The following is a 24,977-nucleotide window of genomic DNA, read 5'->3' on the forward strand; positions in this document are numbered from 1 at the left end:
ATTTTTTTTTTTTCATTTTTTAACCAGCATTAGGGAATTCCTCACCAGCTTGTTCTTGCAGTAGCCAGGCCAACAATGACAAGAATGTGGAAATCAACTAAGCAATTATATTCACAGTGGTGGTTAACAGCATCCCTTCATCTGAAACAAATCAGTTACAGTCCAGTGAAACCTGCTGTACCTAGTGCATGTACATAATAGAGCCCTTGTGCATTTTCAGAGCATGCCAGATCACTTGAACAGGGTTGATAAGAGGCAACAGGAGAGAAATTTTGTGTTTTGTTAACCAGAGACACAGAAACCTGGATATTATCTTATTTACTCCCCTTCCACAGAGAGAAATCTGCCATTGTATTTATAAAATTATTTCTCCAGGTGCTGCAAAATGTTGTAGGAATGAAGTCCAGGAGTATAATTGCCAAGGTAGGAAAAGTCAGCTAACAGACTTAAAATTAGTGGGAGTTACTCTAACCTTGGTCACCTCTGAAAATCTTCTGTATTTTCTATACCACTGGTGTTTAACCAGTGAACCCCAGGAGTCTGTGAATTGCTTCTAAGCATGTCTAAGCGGGGTGGTTAGGAACACAAGTGCATGTCTGCTAAACAGCAAGCACACAGGCGTTTCTAAAAGAGCATTTGCGTCTCGCTGGAAAATTTTCAGTGACCTGACAACTCAAGTGAGACTACACAAACGCAATATGTTATGGTGGAGAGGAGCTCGTAGAAGTCAGCCAGGATGTATGAGTGGTAATTTGGAAGGCCTGCCCTAAGGTACGCTCCCATTAATGTGAGCCCTGACGTACACCAAGAGCAAAATTTGATCCTTGGTGTTCCCTGACCTAAAGATCGGCTCGAGCTCTTGGAAGTAAGATACATTAAGGGTCCCAGGCTGTGCACCATAGAAACTCCTTGTTTATGGGGCTTTTGTTGTGTTTTTGTTGAAATGAGAGGGAAGACGCTTCTTCAATGTTTTCATAGACTTAGTGACTGTTAGGAGGCTTAGGAAGATTCTGCAGCTGGGTTTGGCGGTGTCCACCCAGCACTCATATAGTTAATGCAGCTAATGCCTGCTATTGCTGAATTTGTTGTTTGAATTAGTCTCTAGTCTGTGCGATTCTCTTGAAAGTGAAAACAAGCTGGTTCAGAGTGAATTGAACAACAGGGTCCTAAATGGGAGTGCAATGTGAACTACAGTAGCAAATTTTCATGGATTAATGGCCAAATTGTCGTCTCATTAAAGTCCGATGGCAAAATTCCCATAGGCTACAATAGGGACAGGATTTGACCCTAAAAAAAGATTCCATTTGAAGCATTTGAGCGTCTCCCAAAAGCCAATTATTAAATCAGAGGCGCCGTAATAACTGAGCTCAAATTTATTTCAGGACAAGGAAACGCAGTTGGGAGGTCAGTAAATGCTCGCCATGTCATTTCTATGGTGACTTCATTGCAGAACTCGGCACTGGCCTGTGTACGGTGCTGACAATAAGGCTGAGATGAGAAAGAGCCTGAAAGAATCGCGTTGTAACCGATGAAAAGAAGCTGTTTCCATCAGCCAAGAAGCTTGGCAAAGAGGAAGCAGAAAGGTGTCTTCTGGTGACTGACCTCCACCGCATTTCTCTTCTTTCAGTGCCATCAATAGGCACCATCTGGCTCTGCTCCAGGCTCTAAAGAAAACTCCAAGTAATCAAACGGTTGCTGACAAGCCCACACTAATAGAATGAGTCTGTCGCCATGGTACAGTTTAATACCTGTGCGTCGTTATTTCCTCTTCTTCTAAACCAAAAAAAAAAATCAACAGAAAAAATACCTTTACATGGCTCCATGTGAAAGGTGTGTTATACATTTTTTTCTTTTTTCTTTTTTCTTTTTTTTTTTTGTTTTTGTTTGTTCATGGTTAAATAGAAGAAATCAACGGGTAGAGGCTTTCCTGAAATGCCATTTTATCTTAAGAACTTCTGCTAGGGACACTAACCTCCTAATTAGTGAGTCTGGACTCGCTCATTAACAAAACAATAAATGCCAAGCACATGCACATCTTCTTAATATGCTGGGATGCTTTGAGCCTTGGAAATTGTAGAGGAGGTCTGAAAATTAGAAGGTTCGGAACTTGGTTGTCCAATGAACTGTACATCTGGAAAACTCTCATAGCCCTCTGAATGAAGTGAAACCCTGTACTGGAGACAACTCACTGGTTACAACACCATGGTGCAGAAACAGCATCCAGCTGGAGTAACTTACCTGGAAGGAAGGTCTGGCTCACTGAGGTGAGATGGGCTGACTTATAACAAGGAGGAAACCTGATTTTGTGTTTTTTCTTTGTTTTCCTAAAGGTTCTTTCTCCTTAGCTCGCAATCCTTATGCATGTGTTTGAAAGCAAATTCTTGCTATCAGAAGGCAGCCACAAGACTTTGGTTTTACTTAAGCAGTCAGATAGCTTGTCTAGACCCATTTGTACATGTTCTTCTTTTTTTTCCTTTTCCAGATGCTTTTACTCTGATTTTATATTAGGACTATTCAGGGAGTGTAGTGACAGGACAAGGGGTAATGGGTTTAAGCTGAAGGAGGGTAGATTTAGATTAGATGTTAGAAGGAAATTCTTTACTGTGAGAGTGGTGAGGCACTGGAACAGGTTGCCCAGAGAGGTTGTGGAGGCCCCATCCCTGGAAGCGTTTAAGACCGGCTTGGGTGAGGCTTTGGGCAACGTGGTCTAGTGGAGGGTGTCCCTGCCCATGGCAGGGAGGTTGGAACTAGATGATCTTTGAGGTCCCTTCCAACCCAAACCATTCTATGATTCCATTTGGCTAGAAATTAGATCTTCCTCTGAAAGCAATTTTAAATGTTTGAGGTAATTTCTTGTGTAGCCAGGCCCCCTTGGGATAATTTTATTCAGAAAATCAAAAGTGTAAAATACGAACAGCCACTAGAGAATCTGTAGTTTCTTGTTACCTTTCTGATCAGAGTTGGAGAGATATTTAGGCAGTGCTGTATTAAATCCCTGGGATCTGAACACAATGCAAATTAGAGACCTATCCTATTAATATATCTTTGATAATCCCAGTAGATATCTTTCTGCATCTACAAGTACCTAAATACCCCTGGAAAATATGGCTCTGTTTTCATTAGGTAAATGAGAATTTCATTTTCATTTTGACTAAGTAGATTTGATTCTTGATTCTGCTTTGGTAAAAGAACGGAGAAGGAGAACAAGGTCTCCTCTATCCAATATATGTTGGTTTTTCCAAATTTGTGGTTAGCCCAAATGGAGAAAAAATACTGTACCTGCTAGCTAAATTCAAATCCAAAGATGTTAAGATGAGATGTTTCAGAGTAGCAGAAATGGAAGGATTTATGTTTGGAAGAGAGTACTTCATTGGCATTTGTTACGTACGGTACCTGATACTGGATTTTGACTCTGTTGATTCAATGTAAATTAAAAAGCATCAGTTTTCCTTCAAAGAAATGTAGCTTAATAATGAAACATTGATTTTGTTACAGAAGTTATATTTATTTTAAAAACCTTAAGTCTATAATGTCATAGAATCATAGGATAAGTTGGATGGGACCTATAAGGATCATCGAGTCCAACTCACTGCTCCTTGCAGGACCTCGCACATTTAATATGATTAAACATTGGTATGTCTTGCCATCGCTTCAACTTTCACTTAAACGAGGTTTTATTTTTTAATAATAATGGAATAATTGTCATTATTTACATTTATGGTTTTGTCTAGCAAACAAATCCCAAAGACTTATCATATCTGCTCTGCTCTGGAATCGACATGAGTTCTGCAGTGTAATTCGCTGGAGCCAGGGTTTTACCACTGGAATCCGGTTTATCTTAAGCTGCAAAGAAGGGCTAGGCTGAGTGCTAAGCCAAACCCTCCGGCTACGGAACAAAGACAGCTTAGTCCGCTTTGCTTTCCCTTTCAGTACATACAGGGTATGGTTTCGCACGGCCTAAATGCCGGCTTCATCATTTCCACCCTAGCCTGCTCTGAACAAAGGCCTGCATTAAGCTCAGAACAAAACTGCAAGCCTTGGGCAGAAGAGATGGCTTTCAGACAAACTTCTCAAGTTGGCTTTAAAGTTTTCATGTTTGAAATTTATTCTAGCAGAAGGATTAACTCAGCACTTTTGGCTTTAGATCCTCCTAGTTGCTCATCTTTAGGCTTCCTGTCACTGACTGTCATCCTGGGGCTCAGCCAGGGAGATGCTGCCCTCATTCCTTCGGGGAGTCCAGACGCTGTTTGTGGTTAGGCTCTCCTTTGTCGTGCTTTGTGTTTTCGAAGGGTTGAGTTGACAGAGCTTTAGGAATAAAAGGTTGTTTTGAATTGAGGGGTATAGTTGCTGAAGGGAAAGGCTTTTGGTCAGTTCCAGAAGGTCACACCCTGGATCTACTTGACTTTGTCTGAAAGCTTCTTCCAGAGCTAGATATCCTTGACAGCGTGTATGCAGCTTGCACACAACTTGCCCTGGGGCATGGTATCTGCCCTGTCTCAGAAGATCAGACACTGCAGTGGTTCAGAGATCAAGCTTTATATCAGAATTCCATCTGTGTAACTAAGGGCTCAGTCCATTGATTTCTTTAAAAAAGCAAGACCCAAGGTTTAACATTGCTGTCTGGAAATCAGCATATACACTTGAACGTGAGGCTGATGGACTCACAACAGCATCTGTCCCAAAGGGAGCGGATAGCCACTCTGTGCCAACTGGAGTTATTTTGTGATCTTCAAATCAGTGTGCAGCGAGTTGCCTAACTCAGCCTAGAGCAACACACACATGGGAACTGTCATTAGGTACATTTGAAGGATCCTCTGTATTTATAGCTGGCATTATTTGTATATAGAACATTTTCATGAAAGTAACCCAAGGTACTAGTAACCATAAAAATAACCAAATTTTGGTGACAAGTTTTCTTTATTGTGTAGTGAAGTAGCAGTAAGGTTCATCTTGCAGATCTAGCACTAACAGTATTTGTTTCCTTAGTTTCTGACACGCACACATCTAATAGCAGCTAGAAAAAACACAAACCTTGTTTTGGGAAATCATTGGAGGAAATATGATGACAGCATATGACTACTGCAGTGCATACACTGACGATCTTGGAAGCTCTGAATGATACATCCTGGAAATAGCAACTTCAACAAGATAATCTGGCATTAATTATCAGCTCTGCCACTTAGCTTCTTTGCATTTTCTGTGAAAGAAAATCAGGAGAGAGAGAGATACTGAATGAGCAAGCTACTTCTGTGTTGTAATAAAGCAGTAGAAATTCCATTAGGAATTAAAATGCAGTTGAGCTTGGAAATGCCAATGGCCAAGTGACTTTCCCTGGGAGTCACCTGTGGGCACTGGAGGAACAGAGTCAGCCCTTGGGGCAGTGCCTGGCCCTGCCGTGGGGGTTGGAGCATCCCTCGGGTTTTCTCCTGACCTCTGCATGGAATTAGAGAGCTGCACAGTTTGTAACCCATTAACTGCTCATTTTCCCCTTGTCCATCCCATTCTGCTTTTTTCTGGTGACATTGTTTTTGACAGAAAGGTCTAGGAAGTGTGTCAGGCTAGTTTCTTAACCAGCTGGCTGGACTCACTTGGCACTCGGTTAATACAATACTTCTGTTGTCATTACAGCCTTTCAGAGCTGCAGGATATGATCCTCCTGAATTATTGAGGGTAAGACATGGTGATGTTAACAACTGCAAGAGAACTTATGCTCAGGTACTCACTCCTCCTGCCCTGATTGGGGCTTCCCAGTAGAAAACATTTTCCTGACCCCAGTGTTATCAGGTTGCAAAGCAATTTGTGCAGCCCAGTGAAGGAAAAGCCTGCTGCCTCTCATTGACATCTTGTACTGAGTTCTGGGTCCAGAGGGACTGGACTAGCACCCTCATGTAGAGATTGTCACTTCCTCGGGTAGAGGTCCCCTGGGCTTTGCCAGCTGCTCTATTGTTCTTAGGCAAGTTTTCAGATACAAAGATATAGCATCACGCACATACTACTGAAACAGTTACAGAAGTATGAAGGCACAAGCAACATACTATGCTGTTCTTAAATTGCTGTTGGGTTCTTTCAACCAACAACAACAAAAAAGCTGTCAGTTTGCTTACACAGGTATCATGACTGGGATCCTATCTTTAGGGATCCCAGACCTTTGTCCAGAGCATGGTTTGAAGAGGCTGTTGATGCAGTTGTATGCACATCCTTAAATAACTGTTAAATAACTCCCTGGGGTGCCATTCAGCTTCACGCCTTCCCTCTGGGAGCATCCTTTAGTTCATCAGCATCAATAATGGATCAGTCAGTCAAAACTGTTTACCTCCTCCCGGGTTGGGAGAGGATGCTGTCGTGTGGCAGCGAGGTAGAGACACAGCCAGAAAGTAAATGATGTTGGTTAACGACTGACCTGACAAAGTCAGCACTTTTACATACTGGTGGAACAGACGACAAAGCTTTTTTAAATGCACAGAAGATGCGCCATACGGACACATACTGTGACAACCATGCTTTTATTGTAACGGATAATAAAGCAGAGTGTAACTTTGTAGGTTTTGTTCAATACCAAACATAATGGTAGTACAACAACTACTGGAGTGAGTGCTCCTTCACTCAGATTTTATGGATATTGTGATAACTTCTTTTATCTGCGTTTCAGCCCCAGAAGGAAGGCAATTGTGTCTGATAAAATATCATATAGACATTGAAAACAGAAAATCATACTGGCACCAAAGTGTAGACTTATTTTCCCCAAAATATAGACTCGTGGAACGGTTTGGGTTGGAAGGGACCTGTAAAGATCATCTAGTTCCAACCCCCCTGCCATGGGCAGAGACATCTTCCAATAGATCAGGTTGCCCAAAGCCCCATCCAGCCTGGCCTTGAACACTTCCAGGGATGGGGCATCCACAGCTTCCCTGGGAAACCTCTTCCAGTGCCTCACCACCCTCATCTTAAAAAATGTCTTCCTTATGTCCAATCTAAACTTACCCTCTTTCAATTTAAAATAGTTACCCCTATCACAACAGAGACTACTAAAAAGCCTGTCCCCATCTTTCTTATAAGTGCCCTTTATATTTTGAAAGGTTGCAATAAGGTTTGCATCTAGCTTTTCAGCAGGTTGAGGGAGGTGATCCTGCCCCTCTACTCTGCTCCCATGAGACCCCACCTGGAGTACTGTGTCCAGCTCTGGGGGCCCCAGTACAGGAGAGACATGGAGCTGTTGGAGAGAGTCCAGAGGAGGGCCACGAAGATGATCAGAGGGCTGGAGCACCTCTCCTATGAGGACAGGCTGAGAGAGTTGGGGTTGTTCAGCCTGGAGAAGAGAAGGCTCTGGGGAGACCTGATAGCAGCCTTCCAGTACCTGAAGGGGGCCAGAGGGTAGATTTAGATGAGATATTAGGAAGAAATTCTTTACTGTTAGAGTGGTGAGGCACTGGAACAGGTTGCCCAGGCCCCATCCCTGGAAGTGTTGAAGGCCAGGCTGGATGGGGCTTTGGGCAACGTGGTCTAGTGGAAGGTGTCCCTGCCCATGGCAGGGGGGTTGGAACTAGATGATCTTTGAGGTCCCTTCCAACCCAAACCATTCTATGATTCTGTGATTCTATGATTCTATGAATATCCAGGGCTTCTGTTATTTCCAGCACTGAGCAAGTTCAATATCATTTTACATTTGCTTTACTCTGATGTCGCTGCATGACTGTGGTGCCAGGCAGAGGACAATCAAAACCCTGGACTGAAACCTGAGGCTGAGGGGTCTGTCCCCAGAGATAAGCCCAATGTTAACAGCCATCCTGTTGTCCTGCATGCAGGTCTTTCACAGCAGGTCATAAGTGAAAATCACGTCAACCTTCCCAGTCTTTGCAGACTCTGGCTGGCTCTGCCTCCAGTGCTCCCCGCACTGCACCGTGCTCTTTCAGCAAGACAGATATTATTAAGTTGAAACCCAACTTTGAATGGCAGGTTTGAAGGTTTGATGCATCAGCTGGTGTCTCCTAACAAACAGAGGTGCATGTGTGAAATCAATGCTTTAGCTATTGCCTTCTCCTGATCATCCATATAGCGAATTATTTTGGGATAATGCTTGTGCATTCAAGGAGCCTGGACTGTGTTTGTTACCGTTACTGCAGTCACGCTTCATCTTTGTGTCATTTAGGCAAATTGTTTCGGTTACAGAAGAATAGATGTTCTGTTGGAGGAAGGAAGCTGCTGCGTTGGCCTCGGACGATGCTTGTCTGTGCTAGGAGAGGCTGGAGTAATTGTGCCAAGGTGGACAGGCAGCAGCCATGCCAAGAACAATATTATTTGCATTTTAAGTTATAGTATCTAATGGAATCAAGAACAGAACCAGGTTTTTTCTAAACTCACTTGAAGGTTTGCCAAGGGGTGATTTACAGCTTCCTAGTAATAATGAACAGTTCAGCTGTCTTGACCAACATGTGGTCACGCATGTTGCAAACTGACATAAATATTTTATAACATCTTGCTGCAGTTCCTGTTCCACAGAAATGTTTGTCAAACAGCTCAGGGAATCAAAAGGGTTTTAATCTTTAAATTTCATCTCCAAGTAATTGTACTTTTTTTTTTTTTCCATTCTGAACTTGGATAACTTGTTTCATACTTCCCTTGATTAGAAACAGTTGGAAGAGGATGGGAGTTTTCATTTTTGAACTTTTTTGGAAAAATCTCAGGAACTTTATTAGTTATTTCATTTATAGTTTAGTGTAAATATCTTTGTAGTGCAGCGGGTGCTTTTGAAACTGGAAGTGGTTAAGCTCAATCTTGAGAAAGTGATAAAAATTAAAGCACTTGTATGAAATTAGTGGTATTTTATCACCTGGAATATTCAGACTCACACCATATGGAAAAAATAGAGCTGAAATTTTGAGCAGCAGAGAAAGTGGAAAATAAAAGTACTGTATCATTGGAAGACTATTTAGAGGTCCTGGGGGGGAAAGGAAAGGATAGAAAGGATGTATCATTTTGTATTTCTGTTATTGTACAAATTGCAGTCCAGATGCTCCGGTATCGGGGCCAAGCATGCTGAGTGCTGTGCATTCAACTGCATATAATTTAGAGATAGCTCAAATCAAGTTGACAATAGACCAAGATAGCCAGGAGAGCGCACGCAAAGGTGATGAGAGCTGTAGACACGAAAGGTCAGATCGCACGTATTTGAGCACTTCATGCATCTTCCTTTTTCCTCTCTGCATTAAAAAGGAAGAAAAAGTTTGAAATAAAATATTCAGACAAGGAGGAGGACGAGGGGCCGGGTCAGAGGGTAGTCACGGTAGGCTAGCTACTCTGCTGGTGATGCCAAAAGCAGTTTGGACAGTTGGATGACTGATCTCAGCATGTAAGTAAAACATGTGCTTGGTGAAACAACAGCCCCTGAGGTCAGCAGGGAGATCATCTTAGAGCTGAGTGAATGGTGGATTGGAAAGTGGCTTGTGTTTGTGCTACATATATATATATGTGTATGTGCATACATACAGCTTTAGCTACCTGTCAATGGTAAACAGGGCGTTTGTGAAATACAGTTGCAGAAATGCTGGAGTCAAGAGAGAGGGATGGAGCCAAAATGCTTAATGCCTTGAGAGAAAAAATAAAAGACCATTAGAGGCTGAGTCTGTGGAAGGCTGAGAAGTGAGAAGAAAGGCTCCAGGGAGACCTGATAGCAGCCTTCCAGTACCTGAAGGGGCCTACAGGAAAGCTGGAGAGGGACTGTTTACAAGGGCATGGAGTGATAGGACAAGGGGTAATGGGTTGAAGCTGAAGGAGGCTCGATTTAGGTTAGATGTTAGGAAGAAATTCTTCCCTGTGAGGGTGGTGAGGCACCGGAACAGGTTGCCCAGAGAAGCTGTGGCTGCCGCTGGATCCCTGGAAGTGTTGAAGGCCAGGTTGGATGGGGCTTTGGGCAACGTGGTCTAGTGGAGGGTGTCCCTGCCCATGGCAGAGGGGGTTGGAACTAGATGGTCTTTGAGGTCCCTTCCAACCCAAACCATTCCATAATTCTATGATTCTAAAAATGCCATCATGCTGCAAAGCACAGATAAACTCTGAGGTGAGCTGCCAAATGAGGACAGCACGAAGGTCACCTCTTGCCTTCCAGAGAGAAGCTGGACGCTCTGAAGAATGCTGTATGTCTCTTCACTGGTGTGTTGCAATGCCGATGGGCACCGCGATGGGCAACTGTGTGCCTTGGTGTTTTTTCTAGTGTGTTTTTTTACTGAGATGACAGATTTCTTATTTAGAGCCTTCTTTATTTCTCAAATTTCTAGTTTTTAAAGGAAAACTTTGCCTTTCTCTAGAATCTTTTATCTGAGGGGGTATCTGAGTGTTTTGTAAGCATCTCAAATGGCCCATAGTGCTCTGAAGCAGGCATATGTTACATCTCATGAAGCAGCTATTAAAAATTGTGGTTCAGAAGCCAAGCCTGCTTGTCCGGGATTAGATAGGAATGAGCAGAGAGCATCTGGTACTGCTCAAGAAGCTGCTGCTGATGGTTCCTTTCTACAGAGCTTTGGTACAAGAAGCATACAAGGACATATGAATGGTACAGTAGAGAAATCATGTCTGGTAAAGTCAGTAACAAAACTACTCTTGGTTTCATTCAGATTAAGCTTCCATCCAAGCGATCTTCTTGTGAAACAGCTAGTTCTATGGCTAAGGCAGTGCTTGTCAGTGGTCTTCAACCAAATACAGCATCAGCAATCATCCATGAACTGGAATCCAACTCCAGCCTGCATTTGGAGCAACCTCATTTAATGGAGCAGCAATAGCAAATGAGATATAAATTGCGGAGAGACTCCCATCCTCCAAACCCACAGCGTGATGCAGTTTGCGTGCGAGCAGTAAGTGCACAAGCCTCATTTTATGTAATTTGCTGGAACCTCAAAAGGAAGTTAGTGCTCTCTCTAGTACTGAACCCAAATTACATGCAACCACGATTCACATGACCAGCTGCCTGTACAATGGGAGAAGTTTCCAGACATTGTAAAACTGGCTTTTAAAACTGTATTCTCTTAATGTTTTGGATCACATTTAAAACTTAAAATTGCCTTGATCTTTCTTCTCAGACATATTTGCTTGTCCGAATTGAGGATAAGGGCTGGTTTTCATAGACTTAGGAATGCAAGTGTTATAATTTATGCTGAATTCTTCCTGTCTAGGAAAAACATCATATTTGGGAGAAATGTGTGTCTGCAGCATCACTGAAACTGCCATGCTCTGACAGAAATACTAGGTTTTGTGCTTGGCAAACCTCCTGCAGAAACTGATTTCACCCTGCTCCCTCTCCTCATGAGGGAGAGAATAGCATCCCCCCAGCTGAGATAGATAGCCATGTGGACTACGAGCTTCTAATTTCTCTCCCGGACTAGCTTGTTTCACTCACTAATTGGCATAAAACGGTGTGACGGTGGTAGGTGTAAAACAGATGTACAATTACACAGGGAGGCTGGGAAACATGTACAGGAGACACCAGGGTGCCTTCATTTTCTTGGGAGTCAGGAGGGCAAATCCACTGGGATCTGTGTGCCAAGATCATATCGGATATTTTTGATAGGGGGCTGAGAATTTGGGGTTCACCTCAGGAGTCTGCTCGTGCACTTGGCTGTAGCACAAAACCTGATGTCCTCATTACTGCTTGCTCCATCAAGCCTCCCTTCTCTACCAAGGATTTTGCTATACATGAAGAGGCAGCCAGTGAGTGCTTCGTGTTTTAAGCTCATCCAGGCAGGAAGTGTCTTTCACTCTGCTGTCTGCATGTATGCGTGCACCCTGTGTCCCACCCCGTTTGGAGTTATTATTGCTCCCAATAAATTCTCAGCATTTCTCTGTGGTTTTTTTCCCCTGTTACACCAAGTTTTTCTGTGACATGGCAATCCTATTCTCCATGCAGTGATTTTACTCTTCTCTTTTACTGAAAGACACTGAAGCTTGTATTTAGACACCTCATGCATGTAATGACATTTGTGAATCTAGTCAAAATCGAAAGAAGTATCAGCCTAATCTATTTCTCACTAAAGCCAAAGAAGTATTCCCATTAGCTTGGCTAGAACTCCATGAGGATCTTAATATTGCTTTTGTAGGAGGAAGGAGGGCATTGAATTTGGCCCAAAATTTGAGTTTCTTGAAAAAAAAACAACACCAGCTGTATCTTGTCACGTCTTCCTTGGCATTAGTTGTCTATGTCCACCTTTCCTATCAATAGAGCAGTGAGGCAATTTTAACCATCTGTGAAGTTCATAGATCCTTCACAAAACCAGCCTGCCAAAGCAGCTGTTCTTTGGGGAAGTTTTGTCTAGCTCAGTCAAAAATCTGTTTTTCTCAATGCACCAGAATCTTCTTTGCAGACAAAACACATAATTTCTTTCTTTCTTTTTTTTTTTTTTTTTTTTCCTATGGAGGAAAAATTGCTGCCCTGGAGGCTGGGAAACTGTGGGAAATAGTAATGAGTTCTCTGCTAAATTTGGTATAGAGCTGTACCCCTGCAGACTGAAATCACAGTGCAGGACTTGAGGAGCTTTGCACAGAAGTTCTTCCTATGGATTAAGGAATAAAACCCTGAAGACATTTGGCTTATGAGTTTTATTTATTGAGGTAAACCTCCTGTAGCATGTGGGAACAGCATGGCTTTGCTTCTTCTTGCCTGTGACCCTGTTGCATCTTGCCGGTCACATGCCCATCAGGGATGTCCTCATCAGGATAGTGTTTACTTCTGTGAGATGAACTCTGCAGGATCAGGTCCCTGGTCAGTAAGTATTCTGGCACAGGGACTTGGTCCTTTTCCAGTTCTGCTCACTCTTACATTGGTGTAAATCAAAAGTTGTAAGACAAGGTAAAAATGGGGAGAATGATAATGGAAATATGTCCCTTCAATCCAGTGAAAGGAAGTTACTTGCACAAAGCACAACAGTTACTGGTAAAACCTCATTAATAGTAGGGACAACTCATGTTGTAATGAATTAGTGGACCTCATTAAAGATGGTTCCCCAGGAACTGAAATAAACATGAAGTTGAGTTGCTTAATTATCTTGGTCTTGGAGGTTTTTGTAGCATTCCCAGGCTCTGTGGGAGAGGAAGGAACAACGATATGAAAGGATTATAAATCCACGATTATATCACTTTGTAACAAAGAGGATGGCCAAGAGTGTGGGATTTTTTCAACTAGTGACTTTGAACCCAGAAAGAGGCATAGACACCGTGAGAAGAATTTGTAAATCACGGTCAATAAAAGGTTTGTCCAGCAGTAACAGCTGAATCTTTCCAGGTTTCAGAGAAGACATGCTGAACAATGTCTTCCAAACACCCCAAACCATTGTGGGTTTGTGTTTTTTGAAGTTTAAGAGCACAGACACACGCAAGTTAAAGGTAGTAAGAAGTCACAAGACATTTAAAATGAGAAAATAAAGGATTACCCTTCCAATGTGCCTCCTTCCCTCTTTTTATGCCAATAATATTTTCCATACAGCTTTTCCAGGGTGAGATGAAGTGCAGGACAGGGCTTGTGGCCATCTGTCCATGCCAGCAAGAAAAGTTTGAGTGGCTAAGAAGGAGCACTGCGAAGAGGGTTATCAAGTCAGCTGGAGCTGAGGAGGCCACAGTAGGATCTGACCTTCGTAGAAAAATCTTTCACAGTGTAGAAAATTAATGTTTGCTGCTGTTGCTCTCCGCTCCCCAGCCGCTGCGTGCAGTCTCACTGGGGATTAGTTTAGCTTCTGGCGCTGACCCCTAATGGGAGGAACTTTTGCTTGCAGATAGTCAAAGTACAGCCCGGCTGTACAGTTGGACGGGTGCAAATATCTGTGGAAAACACATTACAGGAAAAATTTGTGTGGAATAAGCTCATTAAGTTCCCTATCAGGACTGCCCTAGCATGGCTGTTAACACACTAATTATAAAGGAGAAGCAGATTAGCTGTGCCTGCTCTTGCAGCCTGCAGTGGTGATCCCTGTGTGTCTGCATGTCCCTTTCCAGCACTCTGCTCTTACCAGACTAGGAAGTGCTCTCTTCCAGGGACTGTTTCCAAAGGGTTGGGAGATGCTCACTGATCCTTGTTTACTCAGCTCAGAGAGTGCCAGACCAGCTTTCAATTGCGTGAATTAGGGACTGTGGTCCCAAAGCTGCCTGAGAACCGCAGCTTGAGTCCCGGTGTCACATTGGGCTATGGCCTGGGACCGTGCAAACTTCATTTGGCCATCCAGGCCACCCCACCGCCCTCCCTGTGCTGTGGCTGCTGGTCGCACTCTGGAGCATGGGGATATGGAAAGATACGGTAAGCCAAGACTTTGCTCCAAAAAGATACTGAGCAGCTGGAGGTGGCCTGAGCTGCTGTGGCCTCTGCATGTTCTGCGCTAGTTAAGGCCTAATTCAGCCCTTGGTTAAGCCCCCATTGCCTTAACAAGTTTCCTGATACCCTAGGAACTACACTTTGTGTCTTTGTTCCCACCTACAGAAGTATGATCTATACTGAGTAAGTTATGAGGTTAAAGCCATGCTTGCGTCCATCCTGCTTGTATTCATCCCTGAGTGAAACATCCCCTTCCCACTGCTGGAGAGTGCAGGTGGTGATAAAAAGAATCAGTATCTGTGAACTCGCCCTTCAGTTTCTGAAATAAGTGGCTTTTATGGGCTTGAGCTGCAAAGGGGGAGCTGCCACATGGCAGACTTGGTGCTGTCAGCAATAGGAAAACGGAAGCATTCGAGGGTCTTTGCAGCAAGCCTGTTTCAGCACAAAACCCCTCGCTTAGCCCCTACGTAGCGTGAAGCCTTGTGGGCAGCTGATATTTTTGCCTTTGTTTTTGGGTAGTGACATAGCATCTGCCCTCTCCATGACAACTCATTTCCCACACATTTAAAAATGAATTGGAGCACCTGGCTTTAGCTCTGCAGGGCTGTGGCTCACCATCTAATCATTAGACCTTTCAAGACCAGAAAAAGAGTGGTACAATATGGCTTTCAGGCAGTCTTAAAAAAAAAATCCAACCCTAAAAGCTTTAATCTTAAACATAGCAACACCTCAGTGAATTCCAGCTTTTGATCTGGGGCAGAATGTGTTTCCAAATTCATTTCACGCTGTGCTGTTTCAGTGAATATAACCATTTCACCCAGGGGTCCTACTCCTAGATCTTCCAAGAAACTTCAGAAAGCAACCTTCAAAGTTAGGCCAGGCAATCTCTGCTCCGCTCCCGACCCTGCCACAGAGCCGCTGTATGATGGACCAGCTCTGTGCTTAAAAGTGTTTTGGAGATTTAACCGGTTGTGAAGGCAACAAGTTCCTCATCGCGTGTGGTTGCAATCGCTCCAGTATGATGATGCTTATACTGGTATAGCTCATTCCCAATACCACTTCAAGAGGTTTCCCAACACACTGCTGAACACTTTTTAGCTTGGTGAGTTCTTCCTAAAAGGAGGAAAAAAAGTAAGGCAACAGAGGGACTGAAGGGCAAGTGCCCAAATACAAGTGCTTCACCTTCATGGCAGCTGTAATTCCATCACAGCTGTCACACTGGGTGAAGGGAAGCTGGATGCTCCTGGCCATGCTGGGTTGTAGGAGATGTCATTCAGGCCAGAGCACAACCCACTGGAATGAAAAAAGAAAAAAAGAAAAAAGAAGGAAAAGAAAAAAGAAAAAAACAAAAGCTGTTTCTGTAAGGCATCATGGTATTATTTTGAATAGAAATGAGCTGAAATACACAATTTTTTTCTTGTATTGGATGGGTGATCATTTGATGAAATATTGAAACTTTTTGTTATTTTAGTGGGTGGAAAATAACTGAAAGGCTTTTTCTCCCTATTGAAAAAATAACTCAAGAAGATTTTTAGTGGTTGGGGGCAGCAATGCCTAGGATACTGCATTTCTGCGTTTTCTATTCCTTTCTCTTTTAGAAGAGTAACGCCACTGGTTTATTTTTTTTATGCTGAGCTTCACTTCTGTTCCAGGGGACGAGCATAGCTCAGGTCTGTGACCCCGATCAGCCAGCCTGTGATGTGACTCTCTCTAGACAAGCCAGCGGAGTATTAAGTGCCGAATACTTCTGTCCTCCGTTATCTATCCTCCCTGTTCAAAGGTCACAGGAAGTAAATGGTTTGAAATTGTATCTTTTTTTTTTTCATTCATTGCAGACAAACTTTGACATTTGTAGTAGCTGTATTTTCCCTGCCATGATACAGTATTGTCAGTGTAAAGCCAAATACTGACGTAGAGCTGATGTCCAGTGTTGATGTCAGTCTAGTATTTCAGAAGTCTCCAGTCTGGAGAATACAGATGGTTGCAAGTTTTCAGATGAGAATGTGTTGGGGTTTTTTTTAAATTCAGAAATTATGCCTCACAAAAACTCAAACTTTATCTTGTGGGAATGGACCGGTTCTGCTATGAAACTCATCTAGGGGAAGGCTTCTCAGGTCCAGGAAGGAAATCTGGGTCAGAATGTCAGACACTTCAGCAGAACCAGCTATGTCCTGGGTACAACATTCACCAATGACCACAGAGACCTTGATGCCGTTTCTGGATTTGACAGCAAAATCTTGACCTCCTGCCTCCCAGGCAACTGCTGACTCCTCATCTGCTGGCTGGAAGAGGAATGATTTACCTCTGCCATGTTCTTGCATCAAAGATTTGGAAAATGCTTGGCTCTATCCTGTCACAGAGCAGAAAAAAACATGAAAATGATTGTGGGATAAATATCATTTTCTTCTCAGATGTCCTGAATATCTTTTCTGAAATATATGAAGACTTTTTTTTTTTTTTATTGTGCTAGTGCACAATTTATTAATAAAAGAGGTGTCGCGCTGTGTACACAGCATGGATCTGGCAAACAGGAGAATCAGTTTCAGTCCTTTCCTCTATCCTTTCACAGGGTACTTGGTATTGCTGATGGTTTGACAAACATTTTCACCAGCAGCTGCACCACGTAGATGTGAGCGGCTCTTCCAGCGGTCCATTCCCAGAGCTGCATGTCCCCAGTGGCTGCGCCCAGGTTTGCCAGTGTCTGTAGAGCTACCTATGGTGTATCATCAGCCAGGGGAGCTGCTCTGAGCTCAAATGACCAGGTCATTTTTAATCCAGGTGCTTCCTCTCGCTGATTAAGCATGTGACTGCACACATGCTTGTGCTGGCACAACCGTTGGGATGGCATGGGGATAGGAACAAGCAACAGGTGGTGAGGGAAGGCTGCCAAAACCAAGTTCATTGAGATATGTCCTCAGTTTTACTTGTGCAACAATAACAACAACAGTTGTTTGTCATAGAGCAACACTAAATCCATGGAAGAAAATAGACTTTTAACATCTATGTAGTCATAAAGCTGCTCATTAAGATTTTTTCAAGCATTTGTCTGTGTGCTTGAGTAGATGTAGTCCAATAATTACTGATTTTGAATATTTTACTGCCAGCTGTTCATCAAGATATGAATCAGTTGGTTAGTTATGGGTGAAGTTTTCATTACAATTTAAGCTCCTTAGACGCTTCTGAAAATCTTTCCTTCAATCCTGCTGTCTAATCTGCTATCAGCATAGCAGAAATCCCATTAATTAAGGACTAAGACCTTTTATAATCTTCTTCCCAGACTGCAGAATGCATTTAGCATTGCTGTTCATCAGGCTGAGTCCAGCACAGGGTGCTGCTGGTCGTCTGGAGCATCAGCCCTGCATGCACAGGAGCAGGACATGCTCAGGCTTCTGCCTAGGAAGGATGAAATTGTGCTGTAAGAGCAGGGTTATCACATGCAATCTGGCATTCGAGCTTCAGCTGTGGGCCCGTGTCAGCTACTTAATAAGACTTGTGGCACTCCTTGAATAAAAAAAAAAACGGTTAGCACTGAGAAAGCATCCTACACGTCATGTCTGTCTTCTGCTCAGCAATTATGCCATTAATACAAATTCTGTCTGGTTGAAAACTAGAAGGTAACTGAAGTGGATGAGTTGGGTTTACTATGATGAGTTGATGAGTTGGGTATACTATTCAGTGTCCAAATCTAAATCTTTGCTAACTGGAAGTTAGCAGAAAAAAAACGATGAAAATGCTCGTGGGTTAAAGATTGCTTTCTTCTCAGATGTCCTGAATATCTTTTCTGAAATATATGAAGACTTTTTTTTTTTTTTTTAATTTGTGCTAGTGCACAATTTATTAAGAAAAGAGGTGTCACACAGTGTACAAAGCGTTTGCCAACTGGAAGTTGTGATGCCCATCTACAGGAAGGGTCAGAAGGAGGATCTGGGGAACTACAGGCCTGTCAGTCTGACCTCGGTGCTGGGGAAGGTTATGGAGCACATCATCTGGAGTGCCATCACGTGGCACATACAGGACAACCAGGTTGATCAGGCCCAGTCAGCATGGGTTTATGAAAGGCAGGTCCTGCTTGACTAACCTGATCTCCTTCTATGACAAGGTCACCCACTTAGTGGATGATGGAAAGGGTGTGGATGTTGTCTACCTGGACTTTAGTAAAGCCTTTAATGCCATTTCCCACAGCATTCTCCTGGAGAAACTGGCTGCTCATGGCTTGGATGGGTGTACTCTTCGCTGGGTAAAAAACTGGCTGGACGGTGGGGCCCAAAGAGTTGTGGTGAATGGAGTTAAATCCTGTTGGTGGCCAGTCACAAGTGGTGTTCCCCAGGGCTCAGTACTGGGGCCAGCTCTCCTGAATATCTTTATCAAGGATCTGGACGAGGGGATCGAGGGCACCCTCAGTAAGTTTGCAGATGACACCAAGTTGGGTGGGGGTGTCAATCTACTTGGGGGAAGGAAGGCTCTACAGAGGGATCTGGACAGGCTGGATCAATGGGCTGAGGCCAACTGAACTTGAGGTTCAATAAGGCCAAGTGCCGGGTCCTGCACTTGGGTCACAACAACCCCAGGCAACAGTACAGGCTTGGGGCAGAGTGGCTGGAAAGCTGCCCAGCAGAAAAGGACCTGGAGGTGTTGGTTGACGACTGGTTGAACATGAACCAGCAGTGTGCCCAGGTGGCCAAGAAGGCCAACAGCATCCTGGCTTCTATCAGGACTAGCGTGGCCAGCAGGACCAGGGCAGTGATTGTCCCCCTGTACTTGGCTCTGGTGAGGCTGCACCTCGAGTGCTGTGTTCAGTTTTGGGCCCCTCACTCCAAGAAAGACATTGAGGCGCTGGAGCATGTCCAGAGAAGGGCAACGGAGCTGGTGAAGGGTCTGGAGCTCAAGTCTGATGAGGAGCGGCTGAGGGAACTGGAGTTGTTCAACCTGGAGAAAAGGAGGCTGAGGGGAGACCTTCTCGCTCTCTACAAATACCTGAAAGGAGGTTGTAGCCAGGTGTTAGCCAGCCCAAGTAACAAGCAATAGGACAAGAGGAAATGGCCTCAGGTTGTGTCAGGGGAGGTTTAGATTGGATATTAGGAAAAATTTCTTCACCAAAAGGGTTGTCAAGGGAATAGGCTCCCCAGGGAAGTGGTTGAGTCACCATCCCTGGAGGTATTTCAAGGACTCGTAGATGTGCTTAGGGACATGGTTTAGTGGTGGCCTTGGCAGTGTTAGGTTTACAGTTGAACTTGATGATCTTAAGTATCTTTTCCAACCAAAATACTTCTATGATTCTAAACCTGTTATGTGATTTGTAAAGGATTGTGAGAGCTGGACTTTCAGGGAGGCCCTTGAAACTAGTAGGCATGAGCTAATTAAGTAATATAAGGAAAGCATAACATGACAGAAACACTAAGAATGTATACACTATAAAGTTGTCTACACTACAGAGACCAACCAAATTCAAATGGCGAAAGAGTGTGAGTCATCAAAGTCCTGCTGGCACTGGGACTGCTAATGCAGAAGCTGTGGGGTCTGAGTGGTCCCTGCAGGAGAGGACTGCCTCCAGGGCCTCAGGGGCCACATGCTGTTGCTTGCTTTCCTCTTGGATATCTCATCTGGTAGTGCATATTGTGCCATTTGAACGTGCCTTCCTCTTTTCTTCCCAGGGAATGGCTTTTACACTTGAAGAGAGGCTGCAGCTGGGAATTCATGGCCTCCTTCCTCCTTGCTTCTTGAGCCAAGACGTTCAAGTCCTCCGTGTGATGAAAAACTATGAGAACAAATCTAACGACCTAGACAAGTATGTCAAAACCATCTTATTTTCTCCTCCCTCCTCCCTTAATTTTCAGTTCTTTAAAGTCCGTGGGAAGACTTGAGAATCCTGCTTCAGGGCACACAGGTTTCCCTCAGAGTCACTTTTTTCCAGCTGTCCGTACTCTCCAGCACCACCAAAAGTGCTTATTCTGGCCTGTCTGCCTTCACCTCAGCTACATGTCATCCCAGTACCAAACCAGCACTGGTACTGCTTTTTCCTACCACCACATTGCTGGAGAGCTCTGGTATTAGCCTGGGTACAAGCACACAATGAAAAGGCAGCCCCTGCCCCAGAGCACTGGCTGTAGAGTGAACATATGTACTGCACGTACCTATCTATATCCTCATCAATACGTTCACTAAAATACTGGATGGAAGAACAGAAAGAACCTGCCAACTGGTAGGCACAAAATCAAACCCCAGAGGCAGCAATGCGTATTGACTAAACTTTCTGCTCCTGAGCTTCCATTGCGACCAGTAGTGTTCCTCAGGGTTATAGAAGGCAGGCGGTGTTTGACTCCCGTTGTGACAGATGGTAGGTTTTGCATCTCCATCTGTCCCAGCTGCCATTGATCTGGGGACTGAGGCAGCAGGACTCTTCCCCTGTAGAGCAATTGCATTGGCTTTTCTGTGTCGCAAACGCCTGTGTCGATCTTGCAAATTATATGCTCTTGGCAGTGCGTGATGCCTTTTTGAAGGCACGCTGCAAGACTGGGTGCTGAACACAAAAAGGAGTTTGTCATTATGTTTGTACAAGTTTCTCAGACAGAAAATCATTTGCGATCTCTCCTTATTTTTCTGAGTTTTTCATTTTTCTGGCTTCAATTTGACAAATTCAATCTTAGCCAATGAAGCATTTTCAAGAAAGAAAAATCTTTGGAGAAATGTAATGTATTCTAAGTCATTAAATGGTCATATAAACCGGGTGATGTATGTGCAAGCCTGGATGACACTAAGAATACAAATTTGATTTAACATTTTCATTTTCTAAATTAATGATTTTATCTTTTTTTTTTTCCCCCCAAATACAGGATTTAGCTATCCTTCTGGTTTTAGTGATTAAGTAATTGAGAATGCAGGATAACGGAGAGAGAGGTTTTGTGGAAATATTTTAGGAAAGACAGTGCTTTGAAATGTGCATATTAACATTTGCATATATGCATATTTCATCTTCTTGATTGCATAATAAATGTTGATAATGAAGACAATGTTCCACTCTGTCCCAGGTGGCCCTGAAGTCTACTTTTGACCTTTTCCACTGCAGTTGTTTCTAACGCAAATTCTGAAATTCTGAGGGCACACACAGGTCTGACTCCAGCGCTACCGAGTCTTTGTGAGCTGTCAGCGAGGACGGTGGAGGCAGCCAGGTCCTCTGGGAAATTTTGCTCCATGATGGAGCACTGAGGAGTGTCAGGGCTTGGGAGAACTGAGTACGTACTGAGTGAGCCAGCTACTGCTTTTTATGAAACTGCCAACATCCATAAGTACCAATATATATCTATTTTATTTTACTTTTAAGGTACATTGTTCTTATGACATTACAAGACAGGAATGAGAAGCTTTTTTATCGAGTGCTGACCTCTGACATCGAGAGATTCATGCCCATCGTTTACACCCCAACGGTTGGCCTGGCTTGTCAGCAGTATGGTTTGGCTTTCAGGAGACCACGGTGAGTGAAGAGACTGTTCTTGCCCCTTGTTTTAATTTCATGTGAATGTTTTTTTTGTATCGACACTCCATCTTTATGTGGGTGGCCTGAAACATCTAAAACTCAGTCCCTCATCAAAAGATGGACCAGCAAGCAGCTTCATGCGTGTACATTTGATGATGAGCTGGGGAGTCAAGAATAGCTCTGCCTTCTTCCTATAAACAGCGAACAGAGTGGTTTTGTTCTCAAACAGTACGGTACAGTCTGTGCAACTCAGCTCCAAACGGCTCTCTGAACTTAGGGCTGCACCCCTCCCCATCTGCTGTCTCAGGAGCACTGAGTGCCTGCTGCAGTGCTGGTGTTTGAGTAATTGTTGGATTTTGGATACGTTGTGCTGATTTTGAACTTTTGTGTGCACTTCCACAAACCACCCCACAAGAATCGTTTTCATAGGAGATGATGCTCTGCATCAGTGCCCTCCTCGCTGCTCCAAACAGTTACTGTATAAATTCATGCAACATTGAACACTCTGTACCGTGCTGAAAGGCCCTGTTCTGCATAATTCTTTTTAATGATTAATGTTTAGATAAAGCCCTCATTAGTATTCTGAAATACATTTTAGTCCTAGCCTGAAAACTCAGTGGTAAAGTTCAATTTTCTTTGCAAACTTTTTATTTTTTTGTCCTTGAAATGTACCAGTAGGCAGATAAACATTTTCCTTTTGCTATAGAAATATGCAGAATAAAGGAATGGAATAAAACCATTTTAAAAGCATTTCACAAGCATGATGTTTAACTGCGGTTTCAGCTGAGAGTAGTGTGGTAGGTGGGTAAACTGAGGCAGATTCTACTAAGTGAGTCAAGGTCACAGGGCGATCCTGAGGCAGACCTCGAAGATGTAAGGGGTGTGTAGACAGATAATGAATAACATATTATGGATAAGATTATCTTGGAAAACATGCTTGCATCCTGCTTGTCATCAAAATTTCTAGTAAAGCCACTGTATTCCTTCACATGAGCTGCTCCTCAGAATTGCTTTTTGGCGTGTGTCTATCCCAGGTAATTGTGTTCTGTTCCCTGAAGAACAGAAGTGGGGAAGTCATTCATCTAGTCAAGCCTTGATCATACCCCATCCTTCTCCTCAGTGTGTACGAGGAAACCAGAGAAGGAATTGCTCTTTGTACAGAGGGAGGACCCTTACTTCTTCTGGGCAGAGTAAAAGGTAGCAGAGATAAGAGAGCCCAGACTGTCTCCAGGTGTTGAGCTCTGAGCACCATCAAGGAGGGAACTGCTGGATCTCAGCTAATCAAAGTTCACAGCAGCACCTCCTGCTGAAGAACCACTATGTCTTTACCTTCAGTCTGCCATTACCTTGCAAGAAGTTAAAACAATATTTGGGAGCTTTGCCTCTTTTATTTTCCACCCCTGATGTTACCCTCAGGAAAGCAGGGGTGTCGTTCTGTATACTGGACTCTTTCTGCAGTTGTTGCTGTTGGAGAATTGCCCTTCCTGTAACTCACTTCTTTCTCATGCTTTAAACCCACAGTATTTTGCCAATGATGTGGTGAGAACATCTGTTCTCGTAGTCTGACACTTTTGCTGCTGAACTTGGGCTTGGAGCTGTTCTGGATTCCAGCCCGCAGCTTCCGCAGGAAAGGGCAAACTGTCATGCCCTTAGTACACCGAATTTCCTATGGCAGGGAGTTTGTTTCCCTGAAGATGTAGAGTGAATTTCAGCCTCGCTGCAGATTTAGTTTTAATCAAGGTTTGTTTTAGCAAAAGAGTGTTTTTGTAGAAAAAAAAAAAAAGCTATTGTATCATGTAAAGTGATGAGACTAAAATGAGAAGCATTCATATGTGGTTTTTTTGTCAATCTGACTCTTTTTGTCTTGCAGTATATTTTTTCTCTCCTGGAGGATATTATGTACATCAGGAGCTGGCCTGCAAGACACTTAGTTCAGGGTAGGATACCAACACTTTTTGCTAATATCATTGGGACGTGCAGATTTGAGGAGCTCAGGAATTAAGATCTAAGTTTGAATTTCTAGCTCTTCCCATGTTTGTTATTCTAAGCTGCGCTGGCAGGCTGACAAGCTGATTCTTCTAACCTCATTTTAATTGTATTGGAAGGTTTTTAAAACAAAATGTCACCCATGTAAATACATGTCACTGACGTTTTAGGGAGAACACAGCACCTAGAGTTGGAGAGGATGTCCAAGCCTTTCAGTTTTGCTCTGCTGTCACAGGAAGCCTTATCATATAATCCTGTTCATTAACTGGTTATGTTTTATTTTAAATCCGCAATAAAGCCCCCCCACATAGCCCATTCCAGCACTTTTAACTCTCATATAAATAGAAACTGGTTTTCTCCTAGTATATAACCTAAACTTTCTTTGCAGATGTCATCCTCTCTACAGTAGCCTTTTCATGGTAAAAGACTGGGATCACGTTCAGCCCAGTGGTTTTCCTGCCTGTAGTTCATGCAGTTCTGTCCAGGTTGTCCCACACAGGTGTCTCCTGTTGGGCTACATTTCTCCTGAAATGTACCACAGAAGAATCATAGAGTCATAGAATCTTTAAGGTTGGAAAAGACCTCTAAGATCATCAAGTCCAACTGAGTGAGCACAGCTTGGCCACGGAGGACTGACAGTGTCGAGGAGACTGGAGCAGTTAGATTTTAGCTTTTGCTAACACATCCGAGCGTGCCCTTGTCTTTTTTGGCATTATCTAAGTGGTCTGGTCACTGTAATTCATTTTGTCATCTTCTCCCTGTGAATCGTTGACACAATTACCCCGCCAGATATGTGCTGCTCTGTAATTGTGCTTAGCATTTCTCCTCACTATGTGTCCTGCTGTGAACTCCATCCTGTTGGTTTTGCCTTATCTCTTCAGTGAATCAAAGTCTTTCTAAAGCTGTCCTCCAGAGTGCTGTGCCTCCCAGCCTAGCTCTTTGGGTGACGAGGAGCTGGTTTGAATGTTGATCAGGCAAGAGAGGTGATGTATCTCAGTTATGAAACACTACACGTTGCTCTGACACGGATGGACGTGCACATATAGCACAGCTTATGGTGAGGAGAGAAGTCTACAGAATGTTGCGCAGTCGTTCCGTGGCCACAGCAGCAGCAAGTGACCTGACGACAGATAAACTTCTCTGTGTTGAGATCTTTCTCAGCCCCATTAGTGCTTGGCTTTATATTTGAAAGTTGAGCCTGGAAAGATTAAAGCACAAGTAACTTGCTTACAAAGC

At 43.5% G+C, this 24,977-nt stretch overlaps 1 protein-coding gene across 3 annotated transcripts in view; it reads left to right on the plus strand.

Annotated features, from left to right (window-relative positions):
• Positions 1–24,977, plus strand: part of ME3 (malic enzyme 3) — a 138,552-nt gene that overhangs the window by 52,884 nt on the left and 60,691 nt on the right. For all 3 annotated transcript variants that reach the window (XM_075742489.1, XM_075742487.1, XM_075742488.1), the window contains exons 2-3: positions 19,936–20,069; positions 21,603–21,752. In XM_075742489.1, the coding sequence (XP_075598604.1) occupies positions 19,939–20,069; positions 21,603–21,752 (281 nt within the window). In that variant the 5' untranslated portion in view covers positions 19,936–19,938. The remainder of the gene's footprint in view (positions 1–19,935; positions 20,070–21,602; positions 21,753–24,977) is intronic.

This window comes from Balearica regulorum, chromosome 1, assembly GCF_011004875.1.
Source record: "Balearica regulorum gibbericeps isolate bBalReg1 chromosome 1, bBalReg1.pri, whole genome shotgun sequence".
In the NCBI taxonomy this organism is placed as follows: domain Eukaryota; kingdom Metazoa; phylum Chordata; class Aves; order Gruiformes; family Gruidae; genus Balearica; species Balearica regulorum.